The 21,295-nt window shown below is 35.3% G+C and overlaps 1 protein-coding gene across 3 annotated transcripts; it reads left to right on the plus strand.

Annotated features, from left to right (window-relative positions):
• The first annotated feature begins 957 nt into the window (after positions 1 to 957).
• On the plus strand, positions 958 to 18,924 carry LOC134242515 (protocadherin beta-11-like). Of its 3 annotated transcripts, none has more exons than XM_062724615.1 (5): positions 958 to 1,462; positions 7,795 to 10,749; positions 17,667 to 17,817; positions 17,937 to 18,417; positions 18,536 to 18,924. In XM_062724615.1, the coding sequence occupies exons 2-4, from the start codon at positions 8,065 to 8,067 to the stop codon at positions 18,233 to 18,235; spliced, it is 3,135 nt and encodes a 1,044-aa protein (XP_062580599.1). In that variant the 5' UTR covers positions 958 to 1,462; positions 7,795 to 8,064; the 3' UTR covers positions 18,236 to 18,417; positions 18,536 to 18,924. The 3 variants fall into 3 exon arrangements, with proteins under 3 accessions (XP_062580599.1, XP_062580598.1, XP_062580600.1); XM_062724614.1 differs by lacking the exon at positions 958 to 1,462 and adding an exon at positions 7,458 to 7,599; XM_062724616.1 differs by lacking the exon at positions 958 to 1,462 and adding an exon at positions 7,471 to 7,575.
• Positions 18,925 to 21,295: the final 2,371 nt, after the last annotated feature.

Raw genomic sequence — 21,295 nt, forward strand, 5'->3', positions numbered from 1 at the left:
TTAAACTTTCAAATTTAACCTTGATGTAAGTTTGAGAAATAAGATTTTCCATTGTTATTTTGAAATCAAAACTGTCAGAATTCGGTTTTTAGTGCAATGCGTTTATAAACTTTCTTAAACGTACAATAGTCTAAAGTATCAAGTGAACATGATTTAAAGTATTCCAAACCAGATGTTATCTTACTCTGTTACATCACTGAAAAATTATAGGGATTGAGACTGAACTAAAAAGACATTACTTCAGAGAAAATAAGATGGGATTTAGATAGATCAGATAGCGTTCTGAATATAGAGGGGGCTGTCAGATTCCAGTAGAAAGAGGAGATTAAGATGGATTGAATTGGTGAAGATGGGATTTCTTCTTGCAATTTACCCCAAAATCCTTAGATATGAAAGTTTTCTTTTTCCCCACTTTGTTTTAAAAATACGTGAATTTCCCTCGATTTTATCGAAGTTTTGTACCGGGATACACGATTACATGTTATATTTGATCGCTGCTGAAATTTGTTGAATGACAAAGCTCATACGATTTAAAATAATTTAACACAAACTTTTTGTATTTTCTTTTCATTTCAATATCTAACTGTTTGAGAAAAGAAGAAGGAAAGTGTATTTAATTAAAATTTCTGATGGTTTATTTAGACTTATTCGATTTATTTTTAGTGCTCCAATCGCTTTGTTATCTGTTTTGATTACAGTAACACTCGTTACATACAAAAAAAGTTGGAAAACGAAATTCCTTCCGAACAGAAAAACGGCTGAATCGGGCATTAAACTTAAGATTCCAGCACATCACACTCAGCAGGGAACAAGTCAAACTTTTGTTGAAAAGTGTCAATTTAGAATTAAATTCTTTGCCATAAAAAATACATCTTGAAGTTGTTTATCCACAATCGACCAATTTCTAGATGTCGTTTTCATTGGTTCCTTTCTGTTCGTCATTGAGGATGTGTGATTCAGGCACCACGACGCCACCCGGCCATCCTTTAGGTTCAAAACAACCTTTCTTACGCAGAGTCGGTGCATCGGGTTGCTTTCTATGTGTACCGATCTACTAATATGTATTCTGTAAACAGATAATGATTATTTGCCTATTAAGTCGTATTATAAGGAGATTGATGTCCATGTCATTGCATCAATACTGTACTGTCAATCAAGCGCATAGTGATCGGTACCCCGAGGGCGCAAGGCGAGCACCGAACAGCGAGAACTACCGAGGCCCGGGGATAACTATATACTGTCTTATACTGCTGGGATGTACTAAATAAGTTGTCTTCTTGAAAATCGATTTTTTTGTTAAAAAGATTATGTTTGACAAATGGGGGTGTGACAATTGGCACCTTTTGTGGGTACAGGAAGATTAGATCTAAATGAGGTGACACGGGTGATCTGTGAGGGACATTTGCCTGTTATTGACCAGGAAGCTGATATACGTGGATTCTTACCGAAGATACTCTCAAAAGTAAGTATGGTTTTATTTGCTGTCTTTAAATCTCTTTTAAGCATGTGAATGTAATGAAATTTCAACAGAACAGGATGTATTGTTTTTTTTTTTATTATCAAGCTTTTGATAATACATGTACATGTAATGATGGTTAGTTGCTATGTGTCAAGAAAGCAAGCAAGTTGCAACAAAAATCATGTGCAAACTTTCTTTTACATCGGGAAAGACAATTTTGAAAAAATTATCTTATAGGCCTACTAGTATTTGAGTAAAAATCACTTGAAAATGTGAATGAAGGGTGTGTTCCAGTCTGCTTAGTAGTAGTATTCGTATGAATTGGTAATAAAGCACAGTTAGAATTTTCTCAAACATTTTTGAATGTCGCTTTGCATCTCTAGATACATGTACCAGTTAAGCAGTTCGATGACTTTCTGACATGTGATATTTTTGGAAGAACTAGTGTAGACACTTCTCAGGTTTTTTCATGTATTTTTACCTTTCCTACCAAAATATACACTAAATCCGCGCTCCTCTCGCCACAATCCTTCGTTTATTGCGGCGATTCATTAACTTTATGGAGGTACAAGACAAAACAGCAATAACGTTCATATAATGCGGTTCAGAGTTTGGTCAAGAGGTACGCCTATCAACGACTACAAAACAGTAACTGTTATGCATTTATTATTTTAAAATACTCTTAGAACGTTATAGTCATAGTTTCAAATTTCTTTTTCTAATGTGAAAAAGACAGTATTCAATGAAAAGAATATTTGCAACTATACAAAATATATTTTTGATGCATTTGCAAACTTGGCAATCGTTTCTTGTTTCTTGTTCAATATTTACATATTTTCCTGCACATTTGTACTTTGGTGTGGATAATAATCGCGCGACAGCTATCTCTCTGTGAGCTGACGTTTTTTATGTCCCACACATCATGTTACATATGACCCAGGCGTCAAGTAAATCATGTCTTTCCCCGAAGTCTTGTAGTAAACACGACTCAATGACACCTCGCGTCCCCAAGATCTGACCACTGTAATTTTGTTCCCGCCAAATGACCACAATGGAAACCTATATTTCCTTCCGAAAAGCTCAGTATTTTGGAAATATCATAAAGCAAATCAGAAGATACACTTTCTTTTCAATTTTCTCTTTTCCCCTCTTCAAGTTTCATTGCTCTTCTGTAAAGTTTAATAACTTGAAACTTTTTTGGTCCCCGTAATCGAAGATTCGGGAGTATGTAGTTTCTGACCTGTCTGGTCTGCCCGTCTATTTGTCCGCAAAAAACTTGAACATTATCCATAATGTTTGATTGGTTGGGTCATGACATTGATATCCCATGTGTATTTTTTGTGACAAGGCCTACCTTTGGGTACCAACATATCTGACTTTTGACCTTGGATTTTTAATCCATTTTTACAACCAATTTTTACGTATCTTTAACCTTGGCCATCACTTTTGAAGAGCTGGTGCTAGAGCTTTCAAACTCACTCATGTATTTATTGTGACAAGGCTTTTCTAAGGATATAATTATTTTTGACCTTGACTTTTGAGTTTGACCCATCTTTAAAAAAATCTTTAACATTGGCCATAACTTTTAATTAGTTAGCACAGGGTCATTCATATTTCACATACATGTATTTACCTTGGTTGGTACAAAACGTTTGCGATATGATGGAACACTTCTAATCTTTATCCTCTTGGACTCTGATTCTACCAGTATTGTTCCGCGGCAAAAGGGGCTATACACATCTGATTATTGATGTTGATATACTTTACAGTAAAACACAGTTACAGCGAAGACAATTATTATAACGAAGTGATATTTCTATTTTCCTACTGTTTCAAAACGTATTACGGTCTTGTAAATACGGTAGATAACAAATTACCTTCGTAACCAATGGAAAGTGTTCTTTCTCTTGTACAAGTTAATCGAGTTACTGTAAATGAACGTTTGAAGTTTGTAAGTCACTTGTAGGTCCGTACCTTACTTTAATTAGTCCACTGAAGAACACTGGATAAAGAATTAGAAATGACATAGGAATGACGAAAATGAAGAACTCGTATAATTGACAAGAGCTTTCCAAACAAGTGATAGATTAGGTGCTCCGATGTTATGCTAGACAAGACCCGAGATCAGTTCGGATTAAAGCTGTTGTCTCATTGACACCGATCAAGATCTTCAGAAAATTGACGATAGAGCGGGCTCCATCGTAAGTTATGAAAACGTCATCAAGCTGATAACTTGCGCCATAATTTCAAAGATTTCTTGAAAACGCCTTTGTTTGAATGGCACCAGTCAGTGAAAAAGTAGCGGTATACAACAAAAGGAGGACTTGAGAAAATGTTTATTATTGTGTAGTACTATTAATGTTTTTATGACATTTCACTGATGTTTTAATAAAGTCAGTCTACATGTATATCAGATAAAGACAGAAAGAAATGCACAAGATTAAATCAATGCGCAATCGCGTACTGATTTTCGGAACTGCCTCGGGCGTATTCGACGAATGAGACCGCTTTTCAATCACTGCTTCTGGACAGATACAGACAAGACTTGTACAAATGATCGTTACCTTTTATATTTAATCTGGTGATCTGATGATGGATTTTGAAGAAACAATCAATGTAAATCTTTTTATACCTGACAACAATGCTTACAAAAGAAACACTTATTACGCAACAATTCGATTTCTTTGGCGATCAACTTTAACAATATTTTTAGAAGATAAGGACTAAAGGAAAACTTTTACATTGAAGGTTTATAAGATACTTGTACGTAGATATTTTCGTGATAGTGTGATTTAAGCACACAGTTTATATCCATCAGCTGTATCGTAAAGAACTAATGCAGGCCACCTTACGGCTGATTTACTGAAGAAAAACAGATAATGCTTAATTCTACAGACATTATCAAAAAACAAAGAGAAGGAAAATATAATTCACTCTCTGATATCAGTGACCAAGTCAGACTATGTTTCACTAAATGGAAATCAACGTCCATTATCAACTCGCGTTGGCCGGAAGTGAAAACTCTATTACGAGGTCTTGTCATGACCAGTGGCCACAAAACAGTAGCGGAGAGAAATATCAAACTAAAATTTAACGATATATACTGACACTAATGATATGGGGAAAAAGCTGTAGAAATAAAGTGTGTAGAAATTTTCTTGCAAAGTAACGAAATATTATTATTGTAGCTTGTACACTGTAAAGACCAAAACGGTTAAATGCAATTTCATCATCGCAGACGTTCAAATTTCACTGTATACTCCACTTAGCTCCTATACTTATGTATATATTATAGTACCTGAAATTTGAGGTGAAATCTAGAATTTCAATTCATATTAAACATCAAAATATAAAACAGAAATTATATAGATGTTACCGCTGAGTGGTTATGTAAAAGACTCAACATAAATTATAAATTCGCTTTATCATGGCAACGGAGACAGTTCATTATACAGGGAATTAATAGAAATGTATCCTTGTCAACAAACGTGTTATTTTAGGGGATTCCTTTTTGGAAATAAATGAATTCAGAATCACCATCTCATCGCATTCATGGGGTGTAAAACATCTAACAGCGTCAAGGGTATAGTCAGGGATTTACTAGGTGTAGGCTTACTTAAGCAACCGTGTAATTGGATCGAAATTTAAAAAAAAAATAAGGCTACTTTAATCAAAATAGAATTCCACGTCTTCTTAATCATATTTTTTTCTTTAGAAAGAAGGAAATCACAGTTTGTAGAAAACAAATATACATTGACACCTGTTGTCTACCTGGAATGGCTGTCTGAAAAGACTGGTGTTATGTAATGATATATAAACTGTCACCCTACTATAGTGGGTAGGCTCAAGCAATTTTCAGTGTGACTCAGTGTCCATTGCCCGATAAAATCAAAAAAGAGTGTCGTTGTCATAGATACCTGAATGACCCCTGTGTAAATAAGAACATTCCTTGGATAAGTTTACCCCTAAAGGTAGAGAAAGCGATACCACAATTTATTTATAAGAATTGAAATCAGAAACTGGGTTGATTTCGGAGCGGCAGGATTTGAAATGTTACCCGAAATATTAGAAATGTCAGATATAAACTTGTTCAAATTAAGTGAAAAAGATCCAACTGAAAGATATTTCGGTTGTCAAGGATTCTTTACTTTTTTATTTATAAAATATGACATATATAAAGGGAAAACTAAGAAAATACTTTGAGAATTAAGTTCTGTCTCGTGTGACTTCGAAAACTTATCCTTAATCTGTTTCCCCAGCAGGCCTTTTTTTGATCATGCAATTTGACCTTAACCAATCTTAAATAGCTCTCTGGTTAATAAATGAGATGGCAGTACTTCTTAGTAGAAGTATCCCAGACCACCTTCGCCAATCTTTCGTGTTTCTTTATCGAACAATAAGGTGGTGTGTTTCACGTTATTCCAATAATTAACCAAAACAATCTCTCTCTTTTATCTATCATTAAGAGTGCTTTGTTAGTAATTTTCAAAAATCCTCTAAAACGAACAGCAACCGTTAGATATGGAGGTCCCTTATTCGTGAAACAAAGCGTACGAAAATAAAAGTATTACTTATAATTCATTAAGGTTGTCAAAGGTTATTTATCTTGGTGTAAAAATGCTAAGAAGTGGTAATGCATCTGTTGAAATGATTAGCGTTATTGCATTTCATCTCGCCTTGCTCTCTGATAATAAAATTTCCACATTTTCGTGGACGACATTACATGCTTTCTTTGTTTCTATCGGCACGTGCCCCTCTCCCCGGAATTAATTTCTCTCCCGTCATCGATTCTTCACGCGGACAGTGGTCAGGGAATAAGCCGTGATTAACCATAAAATCTGCAGATTAATAATATTTGCATAGCAAAATTGGATTTACTTGGATATTTACTGACACAAAGAAGCAAAAAACTTCTTTATATTATTGTAATTTTGCGTATTTTCTCCCAAAATAAGGTTTTCTGATCTCCAACAAACGTTAGAACCTTTTTCCGATAATATCATCGAATTAATTATATTTGCACGACAATAAATGGATTTAGTCTTGTATTTACTGTCACAGGGGGCTAACAAAGAGCATGTTCGACTCAAAATCTTGCTGGATGACTAAGACTGCCTAATCTTAGTTCGCCATCGTCACCCTTTTTTATTCTTCATTCTTCGAGCAAAAAACAAAAGCCTTCCCAAGTCGCGTTATCTCACATCTGATGCGTTTTTTGTAGGCGCGTCTTAGTATCTTCACACGCATTCAATTCAGTAGTTATCAGTTAAAGTGTCAATTCCGTAAATTAAATGTATCCTTTTTATTATTAAACATCTAGAACAATAGACTTATACTTGTTTATCCGACATGTATATAAAATTACACTGATAAATCGATCTATTAAAGAATCTCTGTATTGTTGACGGGGGCTATGAAGTTCGTATCAAAGCTTTATTTCGGATAGGTCAAGACCTCCCCCAAGATGATTTTTGGTTCCTTTGTTTATATTTATCCGGTTTTGGGCTTCTTTGATCAGATTTCGTCTCCTTATAGCTTAATTTAAAAATGATTTAGTCTAAATTTGATTCACACAAAGTCCATGGCTTTGATGACAAATGCTATTTCTAAACAAATGGTACCTGAAGGTATCTCGCTAAAGTAAGATTTCAATTATTTGAATATTTAACATTTCTTTAAAAAATGTTTCCCTTTTATCTGTATAATATCAATAACGGTTACTCATTTGAGAGAAAATCGGATTTTGGGCTTAAAAGAATTTAAATTAGACGGAATTATGCATAGATCTTCGAAATAGATACACAAAAATAGGCATTAAAAGATTTTACGAATGATGAAGCATTTGCAGGTAAAATTGTGAAAGGGGTATTATGATAATTGACAATACGAAGATACGAGGATTAAATGTTGTTTAAGATATTTATGATAGTAAAATTACTGAGTGCCTCGTGCTTGGGAACCGCATCAATACACCAGCGGGGCTACCATTGGATAGTAAATAGATAGGGGGCGTGGCCACGCAATGAAATTGCAGTGCAACAAAAAGTTTGATAATGAGGAGAGAACTTTGATGTGTGGACAGTTGTGTTTTCCTAAGGTTTTACAGTCTCCCATAGGTGATTATCTGGTACAATAGAAAGGTAAATGTCGGCTTCTGTTGCGTGAAACGAGGTGTTCATGTAAATTATTTCACACGTCTTGGGCCACTTGTTTAGACACCGTCTCACAAACACATGCTAAATTTCTAACTGGCAAATATTTTGACTTGTTGATCTGTTTTAAGTATTATTACCCACGATGTTATGTAAATATTTATAATTGCTTTCATTTTGCAGGAAGGCAGCCGTTCATTATAGAGAGAGAAGTATCGCCGTAATTTAGTTCCAAAAGAAGAAATTCGGCAGTTTTACTGAAGTGAAATGATATGAAATGTCTAAGTGATTCCATGTGTTCGAATTTTTTACTCTATATCAGTGTCACAGAATGCGGATCTAATTTGACAGCATCAAAATTACCTAAAAACTATTCACCACCAAAGAAGAAAGTTGAACATCTGAGTTGGAGAAATATGATATAAATCAAGTGTTGTGAATTAGATCGTTAAAATGTGGCTGTATCTTGCTACATTGATTTTCTTACTTACTACCTGTCATGGACGTGAAATTATATATAGTATTGACGAGGAAGTTCCGAATGGGACATATATCGGAAACGTTGCAATGGATTCTAACCTGATGTCCGAAATGACTCCAAGTGATTTCCGAACACTTCGGTACAGTCTTCTGTCTGGGGACAGTTACGTATCATTGTTCACCATTAATCAAACTTCAGGTAATCTGTATACCTCTCAGGTGGTCGACCGTGAACTAGTGTGTCGTTTTTCCACTGTTTGTAAAATATCATTTGAAGCCGCTGCACAATCGAGCATAAGAAGCTATTTTACCAAAATACTGCTAATAATTTACATACAAGACATTAACGACCACTCTCCTGTGTTTCCACGGAGTTCTATGAGCCTGGACATTCCCGAGTCTACCCTCATAGGAAACTCTTTTACTATCGATGGTGCCAAAGATGCAGACACGAGCCCCAATTACACCCTTAACACCTATACCTTAGAGCAAGCGAACTCACCTTTTTCTGTCAGTTTTGTTAAAAATTTAGACGGTACATCTGTGGTGAAGTTAGTGGTAGATAAAGAGCTCGATAGGGAAGTTCAGGACTCCTATAACCTCGTTGTCATTGCCTCTGATGGCGGGAATCCCCCAAGGTCAGAGAAGATGCTCGTGAATGTCAGGATAACGGACGTCAATGACAACGCTCCGATGCTTAGCAGTACTATCTACAATGTGTCCGTAAGGGAAGATGTTGCAGTAGGAACTGTCATTCTTACCCTCTCTGCAACTGACCTTGACACTGGAAAAAATGCCGAAATAAGATACCGCCTGAGTTCACACCAGTCCGAAAATATTAAACAACTTTTTGCAATAAATGAATCTACTGGTGATTTGAGTGTTGCAAAGACTCTGCCTTATAATGACGGTAATCCTTATCGAATAATAGTTGAAGCTAGCGATTTGGGTGACCAGCCTCTGACGACCCAAACCTCGGTCAAGGTCACAGTCATAGACTCCAGAAATAACCCTCCCGAGATTCACGTGACACTCCTCCCATCCTCCGATGTTGCACTCATTTCTGAGGACACTTCTGTTGGGGCTGTTATAGCGCACGTGGTCGTCATTGATAGCGACTCTGGAATGAATGGTCATGTCATCTGCACGACAGACAATTCATATTTCAATATACAGAGGCTTGAAGTGAACGAATACAAAGTAACTGTTGCACAGCCTCTTGATAGAGAAACCTCGCCCAGTCATACAATAACAATTATCTGCACCGATTCTGGATCACCCCCATTATCCTCTAACCACACATTCAAAGCCAACATCCAGGACTCTAATGACAATGCTCCAATGTTCACTTCAAACATATATCAAGGAAGTATTCCAGAAAATAATCGCAAAGGTGCCCAAGTCATTCAAGTGCAGGCGACTGACGCAGACGACGGAATAAACGCGGAAGTGGAATATGAACTAGTCCTTAGCAACGAAACTCAGCATTTTCTTCTAGCAATAGACCCTGTCTCGGGAAGAGTGACCACGGGGATTTCTTTTGATCGAGAAAAAGTATCTTCTTTCATATTCAGAGTCAAGGCATTTGACAAAGGTCCTGAACCCAAGTCATCAACAGCTACTGTAATGGTCAAGGTCAACGATGAAAATGATGTTCCTCCAACCTTTATGGAAAACTTGTTCTTATTCAAAGTTTCCGAAAGAAAACCACCAGGAACGGCAGTGGGGAGAGTTATGGCTATGGATCTTGACGAAGGAGTAAATGGCGAATTCGAATTTTATTCAGAAAGTGGAACGCAGCCCTTCAACGTCACCAAAGATGGAGTTATTTTGACGACTGGACCTATAGATCGAGAGTCTCAAGAATTATATGACTTTGCGGTTTACGTTGTTGACAATGGTCAACCTCCAAAGAGTAGTTCAGCTCGAGTGAAAATTACGATTGCTGATGAGAATGATAATAGTCCAAAGTTTATCTTCCCAACAAGTACCAATAATACAGTTCTTGTGCCCCGAAACACTAAACCCGGAACAATAATCGCACGTATACGGGCAAATGACCCAGATAAGGAACAGAATGGGGAGATCACGTATGGCATCGAAGGAACCAATTTCTCAGAAGTCTTTTATGCCAATATCCATACGGGTGACATTATTGCTAAGAAAGGACTAGAGGAATATTCTGGTCAGATTTTTAATCTTATGGCTGTTGCTACAGACCGTGGGCTAGTGTTTCAAACAAGTCGAGCCGAGTTCCTTGTCAAAGTTGCTGGTTCTGAATACCTGGATTCGAACAGTCAGACCAATATTACCATAGTGATTGTACTAGTCACAGTAACCTTGGCCTTGTCTGGCTTCATTATCTTGGCAATTTGTATTATTCGTTGGTTAGATAATAATCGTAAGAATCAGAAGGACATAATCAAAGTTGATAAACCATTTTCTCCTTCAAGTGTTTCTCGAGATGACGAAAATAAACTATCGATTATCAATCCATATATCGATGGTGCGGTTGATGGAGATAAGAAGATATTGAATATTTCTCGATACCCTGGTTCAGTGGATATCGATAGACGACAGAAAAACCAAGTAGTGACCTTTGCCCCGGATATCAAGGACGACGGGACAAGTCTGAGTGTCCCTAACCCAGTCTACGGGGTAAGTTTGTCAAAATTATTAATGTCTGGAAATTGCTTCTGCAAGAATACAGTATTTTATTTGGTTACTATTAGTAATCAGTTGTATTTAATTTCAAAATTAGAACAAAAAAGAAATTGATATACTAGTATATTCCAACTGTTTTTACAGTGACTATTAATTTAAATAAATCTGGCATCAGTATTAGACCCCGTAATAAGGTATCGTATTGATTATGAAGTACAGGTGGTTTAGTCGGCACTGTGTAATTCATGGACTGGAGTCTTGGAATGGAGTTATGGAGTGGAGTTTGGAGTGGAGTTTGGAGTCAATTTTTGGAGTCTGAGATTTTCTTTAAATATAATTATGCAGAATTTTTTTTCAGCAGTGGCATTTGTATGATTGTCTTCAATATTCTAAAATAATTTATTGGCAAGATAAACTTCTAATTTAATAAATATTTGGTACATTTGTATATACATTGTAAGTATGTTGAACATTATTATTGAACTAATAACCACATAAATCAAAATTAATCGATAACTTCCTACAACTACTAACCTAAATAAAACTGATTGATAATGTGGTCCAAGACCTAATACTTGTAACTTATTAAATATGTGTTTGACTTTATGATCATCAGGGGTATGAATTTAAGACATGCTGAGGCTGTACAGGCTCTGTCAATGAACTTGTGAAACAATTTAACCTAATTCCATTTCATAAACAAATGAAACAGAAATGATGACTTCATGAATGAAATGAAATTAATACCCATGAGAGACTCTTCAGGAATTTGATACTGCCACTGTATGTCCCACAAACTCAGTTTATCAGAATCTGTCAAGAGCCGGCAGTGCATTTCTATTACAACAGATCCATTAAATCACCTTGACATGTATATATAAAGTACAAACATTTTTGAGGGAAACTGAAAATGAATAGAGGATTAGCCAGTGTTTTCCTCCAAAAAGTAATGTACAAATATTATAGTAGTCCCGTTATTTAGGTATTTGATAGTTTAATGTCTTTTTTCATTGAGGAAAAGCACAGAACTATTCCATCTTAGCAGATGTTTAAAAATATTCTTTATATCATAATTTATCAACAAGATGTATTTGTGAAACACTGATGCCCCTGTATGGCAGCTTATGGTGAGGGTTGAAATTTCTCAAATTGTCTAGGTCAATGTATTTTTAAGTGGGTCAAACATTAAGGTCAATGTCAAAAGGTCAAATATTGTCATACCCAATAAAAGTCTTGTCATAAGGAATATACCTGAAAAGCATAAAAACATTAGTACTAACAGTTCAGACATTATGGTCAAGATATTTTAAAAAGCTGGTCAAGTTCTAAGGTCAAACGTACAAATATTTCATACCTAATGAAAGGTCTTGTTACAGTGGATGCACATGTCAAGTATGAAAGCCCTAGCATCAACTAATAAAAATACTGGCTATGGTTAAAGTTCAGAAATTATTGGTAAAAGTGGGTCAAACCCTAAGTTCATGGTCAAGAGGTCAAATTTGGTGATTCCAGAAGAGAAGTTTTGTCACAAGAAATACACATAAGAAATAAGAAAGCCACAGCCCTACCCACTCAAAAGCTTTGGATAGGATTAAATTTTGTGCTGATAAACAGAATAACAGACAGATATACAGACAAGGCAAAAACTAAATACCCTCTTCGAATCTTCTATTTCGAGGGCATGAAAAGAAAAGGCACAGTGATAATAAGACGATAAAAAATGTAATAAGTATTATTTCATTTATTCATATTATATCTAAAGCTGAAGGAAAAGGTTGAATGATACGAAATACGTGAAAAAATTATTTTAACAAAAAATGAATATGCTAAATATTAAAAACTTATTCCTCATGGTTCAAATATCACCATATATGAAAGTAAGAAATATTTATGTCATGAGGTAATCTGTGTGTTTTTGATTGTCTTGACTACTTATTAATATGTCTATTCAACCCACAGTTCAAGATAAGGTGTTATCTACGGACAAGCAGAAAACGGACATGCGTTCCATTAATGTTTATGCTTTAGGTGAAAAAACCAGTTTCTTCTGAACTCTATTTCTATTAACAAACGCAATTTTGCTTGACTCCAAAATTGACTCCAAACTCCACTCCAAACTCCACTCCATAACTCCACTCCAAGACTCCAGTCCATGAATTACACGGTGCCGGTTTAGTCTTATGTAAAAGCCTTTTTGAATCCGACCATGATGCGCGCTGGTTATCAACAGGTAAAAGTACGGGGATTACAATAGAATCCAGGGAAAAGTGTTTCAATTAATACCTCTTATTTATATCACTGACACCTGTAATGAGCAGCCTCTTTCACATCACGAACTATTTCATCTAATTAAATCGAAGTTAACCCATTAATGGGAGTGAATGCTCGCCGAGGGTTTGGATGAATAATTTACATGTAGAGACTGCTGTAGAATAGGACCAATTCTTAGTAACTTTGTGGAGGGTTACATAATGTCCTGTTATGTCCCCGAAGACGAGGTGACAATTCATTAACATGAGGGACTGATAAAGATCGAAATTATCGACCACCGTTAACAGATCATTGTACGTATTAGTTACTGTTGATAATTTACAAAGTAAACATCATTGGTCCACTTGAAATCCTAGTACAAATGTTTAGAAAATCAAAGTCTTTAAGGTAACGTCGTTTTAACTGAAATTATGTAATTATTTATCAAGATGCCAGAAAAGTTTCTTAGCTTAAGTGACTTTAGAGAAAAGGGGTAAGAGAAACCCCCCATGGATCCAAAAATATCCTTTGGCACGAGGTTAAAAAATCTGTATTTCATTATTTTTGAGAGAATTGAATGATTTGCTAATGTTTGTTTTGAATGATTTTTTCGTTGTAACTGCCATAATCATTTAAGAGAAAAACAGGATAGATGTTCACTTTTCGCAATGAGAAAATAAGCTAATTCGAAACTTTTTTTAAATTAAGTATTAAAAAGGCTTTAGTTCCTAAAAATAAAGCTTTAGAAAGATAATGAATAAACCGTCTGTTCTCGGAACCCCCTGAATATAACTCTCATAATACAATTGATTCTCATTGAAATAAAATGTTTTCGCACGTGAAACCAACTTATGGCATTCAAACGATGTTTAGAAGTAATCTTGCTTTGTCGACAATGCTAAACAGATTTGTTTGGACAACTTGAGCAGTTTCAGGTTTTGGGGTAACCCATACCATGACATGCATCTCTGCAGTTCCTGTAAACTGGAAGCCACGCTCTCTCCCAGCAGGACGGGGGCCACACTGTCCCTCATTTACTGTTTGAGTGGAGGGATACTTCATTTAATGCATATGTACTATTTCCGTTTTTGGTGCCGCGTAATCTTGAAAACATCAGAATCTACTTCAGGAGAAAATTAAACAAGACACAGAACATGTCAGAGTTTAAGATCAACTCGATTTCTGTATTTTTCCCATGTTTTGTATCCCCCACAAAGAGAATCTAATTAACTCTTCCTAAATAATCCAACTACGTGAAAAATGTGGACAGATTTGTTAGCTTTATGAACTATGCAATAATAATATTAAAATTGGCCTATTGTTTTAGGCTAAAACAGGCTTTGTAACACATTTTAGCAGGAAGAGGTGTAAATCCTCTGAAATAGGCGATTCTTTAATTTTAAGGTAAAAATTCCATTTTTCATCCCATTATCAATCAAACTGTTAGCACCTCACGAGTAGCAATCGACATGCTTAATCAGGGGCGATCACTGGAGAAATTAATGGTAAAACACGACGAAGTCGACATGGTGTCGAACTTAGATAAGATATCGGCCAATTTCCCCGCTATTTATCCGCCGATAAGCCATGGTTAAAATATATCGCATGTCAATATAATATATATTAAGCAGCCAGTTAAAGTTAAGATTCCTACTTCGCTTTATCAGATTAAGCATGTGTTGAGTTATAGGGTCTCATAGAGAGGATGGACGGTAACAAGTACCCCAAAACTTGCTGTTCATATCGAAACCGATCAACAGTGACCAGTGATTTTAATTTCATTTCCACAGCTTCTATTTTCTTTGTTTTTAAACAGAACTTGGCTTTATAAGGGTCATTTTCCCCTTTCACCTTTCTTTGACATCCGGGCATCTCAAGAGACCAAATTACACAGTGTCATACCGCGTTTTTTTATGGCGTTCATGGCCCAAAGTGCAAGACGAAAATCAATTCTGCAAAAGTCATCATAATTGTGAGCCCACATCAAGAAAATTATAATAAATGTCCATCAAAGCTACGGATTTGAGCTGAGAGGAGAAAATGGCATTCTCCTTACAGCGTTTCCACTAATCCGTCTCTGATCCCGTCCATCTTCTAATTAGAGCGAGCAATGATACAAAATACAGATTGTAACATCAAAACATATGCAATAAAACGAACTGAACTAAGTTTATATAAATAAATTCAATCCTTGACTCTGAACGGTAGAATTATTTAAGAAAATAAATAAATATTTTACCCGGGGATTTGCCAAATTTTTATGCTTGTCGAATAAACAAGACATGGCTAATGTTTTAAAAATGCATTTTGACAAAAATTCTTTTCATATGTAGAATCAGCAGCATATTCCTGTGGTACAAGCTTTTGTTAATTTTAAGACGTTTAAGGTTAAGTGTGTATGTTTTGCACCGTTTGCATTTCACGAAAACAAAAATATTCTAAGAGTTCTTTTCAAGCCGTTGAGACGTTAAAACGTCGGCGGTGTTAAACATGAATTCCCGTGAAGAGGCAACTGCAACAGATGTAGAGATGTGCAGAAAGCCCCATCAACTACTTCCGTTAACTTACAAGCGAACACTGTCGTCCTGCCTTCAGAAATTTGGTTTATTTCTGAATATTTTAAAGTTGGACGCACGTTCCACGGCCTAGGCACCCAATAATATTGATTTGATACTGATTTAAACTTATTTCATTAAAATATAATCAATATAGAATAGGGAACAAGTTTTGCCAAATTAGATTGTCCTTTCCTACACAAAGAATATAAAACATATTGAAACATGTATACAAATGACATACAAACAACAAATGTTAAAAAGCATGCAATAAAATAAGAATGAAGGAGAAAACTTAAGAGTAAGAGGAGCAATACTATCTTTCAGATTTTTTAAATATGTTTGTTATATATTCGTATTCTATCTGATTTAACCATTCGGATCTAATTTTGGTCACCAATATGGCTGTGTTAAGGTCTCTCCTTTACTCATTCAGCGTGATGTGAAAATCCGTTTTTATTTCATTACAATGTTTACGAAAAGATACATGTAGATACTAAAATACTGTTTGAATAAACAATCAACTTTTCAAAATCTAACAATACTATGTGATTATTTATTTATTTATTTATCTTTGTCTTAAATTTCTCAATACACTACTCTCGATATACTTATGTACCCTAAAAAAGCAAACTGGATTAACAAACCTATCAATTCTGTAACAGGCAAATTCTTGGTTAATTAAACAGGTATATGCTTAGTAACGTTTTTCCCTATAACTTATGGCTATAAACTCTTCATTAACCTGGAGGCGTCTACTAACTATCAGCACAAATCGTCTAATACTAGACAAGGTTCCTGCATAAATTCGACCCCTGAACGAGAAAATCTCGGTGCACGGGTTGGTGATCTATTTATCTATTGCCTAATCTGATTTCTATGTAGCTTGGCTACAAGGTAAAATGAAAGAAAATATGGGGAATTTGCATAAATTATTCGTATGATAGAGCGCGATGAATTAAGTGGGGAGATTGTATCAAGAGACACCGTGTGTTGGATGTTCATATCCACTATATATTATACAATCTCTCTCAAAAATTTTAATCCTTTGCAAAATATTTTAGAATTAATAAGCTTAAATGTAACCAAGGGAATCTGTGACTGTTTAGATTTTTAAAATATGTTTTTTTCCCAAACTACCAACATTTTATACTGTATTGTTAAATGTTTCGTTTTACGAGGCTAGCATTAAATTTCAAACACTCCAAACTCGTTTCTAAATTAAAAATAACGATTAAGGCCAGGTATAGTAGAAATAGGTTTTATACAAAAACAGATCATTTTTCTTACTTAAATAATTTGATTCCCACATTCTTCTTATTTTTAAAGCGGAAACAAAGGTTTCTAAATAAATATCTGCAACTTGGAATTCCAGCTACACCGTCCTAACTTCCCAATTTCATTATTTTTCCTCCCAAAACGCCATGTCAGACATACATTTGGATACGGGAACTTGTAGAAAGGCAGCGACGCGGAACAACACGTGTCCATTTTTTGTCAGTGTAAACAGTACAAAAAAGGCCTAACAGGAGCATGGTGAACAGGTTTAATGGCAGTATCCTGGGCCTGTCAATTTTTTTGCATCCGCTTTGCATTTTCTCCACAATTCATTTTTCATGTTTAGGACATGTGGTTTATTTTTCTTCCTGCTGTAATTCTGCCTCGACTCTAAAGTATTTTAGACAGCAATGTGCGTGACATCAAGACTTGTTTTAGTTCCTGGCTTAATTTTTTTTAGCCCAAATTTCTGTTTACCAAGAAGCACATTGGTCACTTACGTATTAAGTACGGACTTATTCATGACTTCCCCGTATTACGGAGACTTGCAAAGGTCTTACAGCCAAACTTTCTGACTTGCATGACGGATGACTTTGATAACATACATATATAATATGAATAGGTAAAAAAGTTATCAAAAAGATATTTATCTGAGGCCCAGATCTTTGCATTGTGGAAAAGATAATGCGCCTTCAACTAAATTTTGTTTTTTTTAACACACTGCATAATAAAATGAATAAACTATCTCTTTGGGGTTATAGAAGAGTGAAAAAAGCATCATTAGTTTTTTAGCTTTAAGTGTACATAGATATCATTTTATCATTGTAGGAGACCCTCCCGACCTTCCCCAGACCCCAGGCGGAGGACAACCAGAGTAACTGTTCCATGAACTCCACCAATAGTGACAGTGGGCGGGGCTTAAGTGATGACGAAACACGTGACGGAGTAGGAAGAGGGATGCTGTACCACAGTAGGAAAGGTACAAATCCTCATTTTATTCCCCATTTCAATTGTTATTAGGAACAAAGCCAAGCCCTTGAGTAAAATTATATGAAGTTTAAACAATGAAAAATCTGCATGTATTTCTCTTTAATTTAGGAAAATTTAGAAGCAGTATACCTTCTCCAATCAATGTGCTTCATCAAGAGAGGTCGACTAAATTTTTCCCGGATAGGACGTCGCCGCTGTCACCTATAAACCACCCTGTCCGGTCGGGAAGTTCGTATGGGTGTAGTAGTTTTAAATATCAAAATCGAGGAAACACGAACTTTGGCGTTCACTCGACGTTTTCTTTCAATGAAAAACTTCCTCTACAAGAACAAGACAGTGACGGGACTTCCGGTATTCACACAATGGAGGAAATTCCTTCCCCTCATTTCTCTGGGAACGTCGTATAAGACGTTTCCAAACTATAAGCATGTCTGTGATATTTCTATATTTGACTGAATTGTTAACTGTGAACTTAGATAGTGCATCTTATTGTTCAGCCACTGAGTAGTTCATGTACAGTGATGCTCCTGTCTTAGCTGAAAAGGCCAAAGATATTCCTCCGGAAAAAACTGTGAAATATTATTTTGTGGTACGTATTCAACGATCACTGCAAAATTTATAAAACAATGGATAAATAAACTTGAGTCAGCTTTATATAAAAAATATAAAAGATGCCATATTTAATTATGTTATTGTTTTACCCACAGTTCATTAGGATCGTGATGTCACATGGCTGTGAGACTAATTTGCATACGGCTTACCGGAAGGGAATCGGTATCCAGATTCCGACCTCGATTCCTTATTAGCAGCTTTCGGAATTTGCCAATTAGACCCCCGGGCTGTCATTACCAATAGAAAGGCAGATTTTATGGTGTCTCTGGTCGCCGCTTCATCACGTTAATAATCGTCTGCCTCCGAAGACTCTCAGGAATCCGCCAAAGTGTCAATTCTAGTTCATTGTGTAGTTCTGCGATCAAGGTTCAATAGTTTTGAACTTAACGCAAATCAGGTCTAATTTATGTCACTGTTATGGTCATGAATCATTATAATCTTGTCGCATAGTCTGTGATACTAATAAAAGGATTAAATATTGTAATTTTGCTTTTTTGCATGTTGTCACATTATGGCGTGATGTCTGATAAAATTTGGCACGCGCTAGCTGAAGTCGAAATCAAGGACGCGTTCACTTGTAGATACACTTAATATAAAAATGTTAAAAACAATTTAGGCAAAAAAGAAAGCCCGCTCTCTTGCATCCATTTCATTTAGAGGATATCATCTAACGTATACGATACATGTTGGTCATGCAATTCAGGAAATACGAGAATGAAAGCCAGCAAATCGTGAAGTGGTCCAGGGGTGTAGTATATAACTATACACGAGTTAGTAAACTCTAACTTGATACTTAATCTTTCTTGAGTGACAGTCAAATTTAAAACCTTCGTACTGAGAAGATATAATATGAGCTTTCAAACAATTGCATTGTAACGACACTAATGGGTTTTCTTGAATAACAAAAATGTTGCGTTCCGTATGTTTTTAAAATTTTGTAAAAACCAGATGACGCAAACTGGATGCATAAACGTATTTTTACTAGTCTTTCTACAGGAGGGTAAAACTAGTTCGATTAACCTCGGTCGGGCCTGGGTCCCCTTAAAGCCAGAAACAACATGGGCTGTTATGTATTTTTTCTTGAAAACTAACAGATTCTTAATTAGCTGCGCAATGTAATGGCACCTGCCAGTATTTTAGGGAAATACTTAACGAATGAAAATCTGCAACATGCTGAGAGAAAAATACGTTTTCTGGTCGAAAAAGAGACGGAGGCCTCATCTTAGCGCGCTGGGATGAACATTCGCCAATAAAAGTTCCTTGAATATTTTCATAACTTTGTAACATAAGCTGCACCTTGATGGATGTTAATGAAAATGGAGCAAGGAAATGTAATTAGCGCGTGGTCCCTTGACTGCGAATTCTAATCATAAATAAAAACGAGTTTGGTGTTCTTGTCTGTTTTAAAATCTAGCAGACTTTCTGGCAATTTTTACTTTCTTGTCATGGAATTTAAAAACTAAATAGCATTAGTTTAAGATTAATGAAAAATACATATTTACACGAATTCGAAGCTGTAAAAGATACAGATAGGGGACAGAAGTACATGAAACATAGAAGATTATTTTTAATTACTGAACAGATAAAATAACTTTGGCAGGAAATACCGTGCCTCTTCTCCTTAATCATATTGAAATTCAATGTACAAATTTATTACGTATTATAATATTTGAAAATAAATGGTTAAAAACATGATCATGAATACAGATAAAGATTCATAAATTTAAGCATGACAGAATGCAAAAATTTGACAAATTAATGTGATAACCTGATAAAAGACAGAAAGTCTAAAATAGATCTACATGTATAATGACATCTTTCAAATCAAGTCTAAAATTTTACATGTGAGAATTTACAGGTCCAAAATTTTACCTGTTAGAAATTTTACGTTTGCATGGCAATGCGCAACTTCTACAAGACACGTGTTCGTTCTAATATTTTGTGCGAACCTTCTTTTAAATTAACGTTAGCAACTCACATCTGAAACATTGCCTGATTTAGCAATTGAATTGGCACTCACGGAAAGAAGATGGGTGAACATGACGAGCGAAAAGTCTATAGTGTAACAAAATATATCTTATATCAATTTTTTTTCTCGATATTTCATGTAACATTGAAATAGATTTATTGTAAAATCTCTACAATTTGCAAAAATCATTCAAAGATTGAAATTTTTTGCCTATGAAATATTATACACACACACACTAAGGAAAGCAAAAGAGTCAATTTCTCATATTATATAATACTATTTTTCGAAATGAGTTTTGGTTACCAAAAATATGCAGCAAAGGCCCACTGTACCTTAAAAAATACTTTTATGTTATAGCATTCGCATCTTCAAGAAAAAGTCCATTCAGTCAAGGCTCATGTTACAAACATGATTCAAATGCCACTCTTCATCAGGACTTGTGAAGACTAGTGGTTGGAGTGCTAATCTCGTTTTATTGCAAGGGTTAGAACCCCTCGTATACCAAATTATTTTTGAAATGAAGGAAACATTTTGTGGAGAAATTTTTTCTCACAAATGTTTTGTTTATTATAATTTCATAAATTTAAAAAATGATCTGAGAACTTAATCTTAAAGACTTAATTCACAAATTAAACATGAGTCTTCTATATCTGAAGCTATAGGCTTTCTGCACACTATATTCACCCAACTCCTTTACTTTAATTGGGATTTAATTTCTTCGCGCTATGGTGTTCAGTTTTTTTTTTACTTTTCAAAATAGTATAATATTTGTGGCTTTTAAGAACTACTACACAATGCAAACGTTTGGTGACATGCCTCGTTTCTGCTATACCAGCATCGTCTTAAGCCACGTTCGGAGTCCGCATATAGCTCTATCCAAATGTCA

The sequence above is a fragment of the Saccostrea cucullata genome, unplaced genomic scaffold (assembly GCF_032062105.1).
Source record: "Saccostrea cucullata isolate Sc308-1 unplaced genomic scaffold, CSIRO_AGI_Scuc_v1 ctg266, whole genome shotgun sequence".
In the NCBI taxonomy this organism is placed as follows: domain Eukaryota; kingdom Metazoa; phylum Mollusca; class Bivalvia; order Ostreida; family Ostreidae; genus Saccostrea; species Saccostrea cuccullata.

Excerpts from the sequence above, each read along its gene's own strand:
- LOC134242515 (XM_062724615.1), top strand. The coding sequence starts at position 8,065 with ATGTGGCTGTATCTTGCTACATTGATTTTCTTACTTACTACCTGTCAT. Across the intron at positions 10,750-17,666 it reads TCCCTAACCCAGTCTACGGG|GAGACCCTCCCGACCTTCCC; the intron begins GTAAGTTTGTCA and ends TTATCATTGTAG. Across the intron at positions 17,818-17,936 it reads GCTGTACCACAGTAGGAAAG|GAAAATTTAGAAGCAGTATA; the intron begins GTACAAATCCTC and ends TCTTTAATTTAG.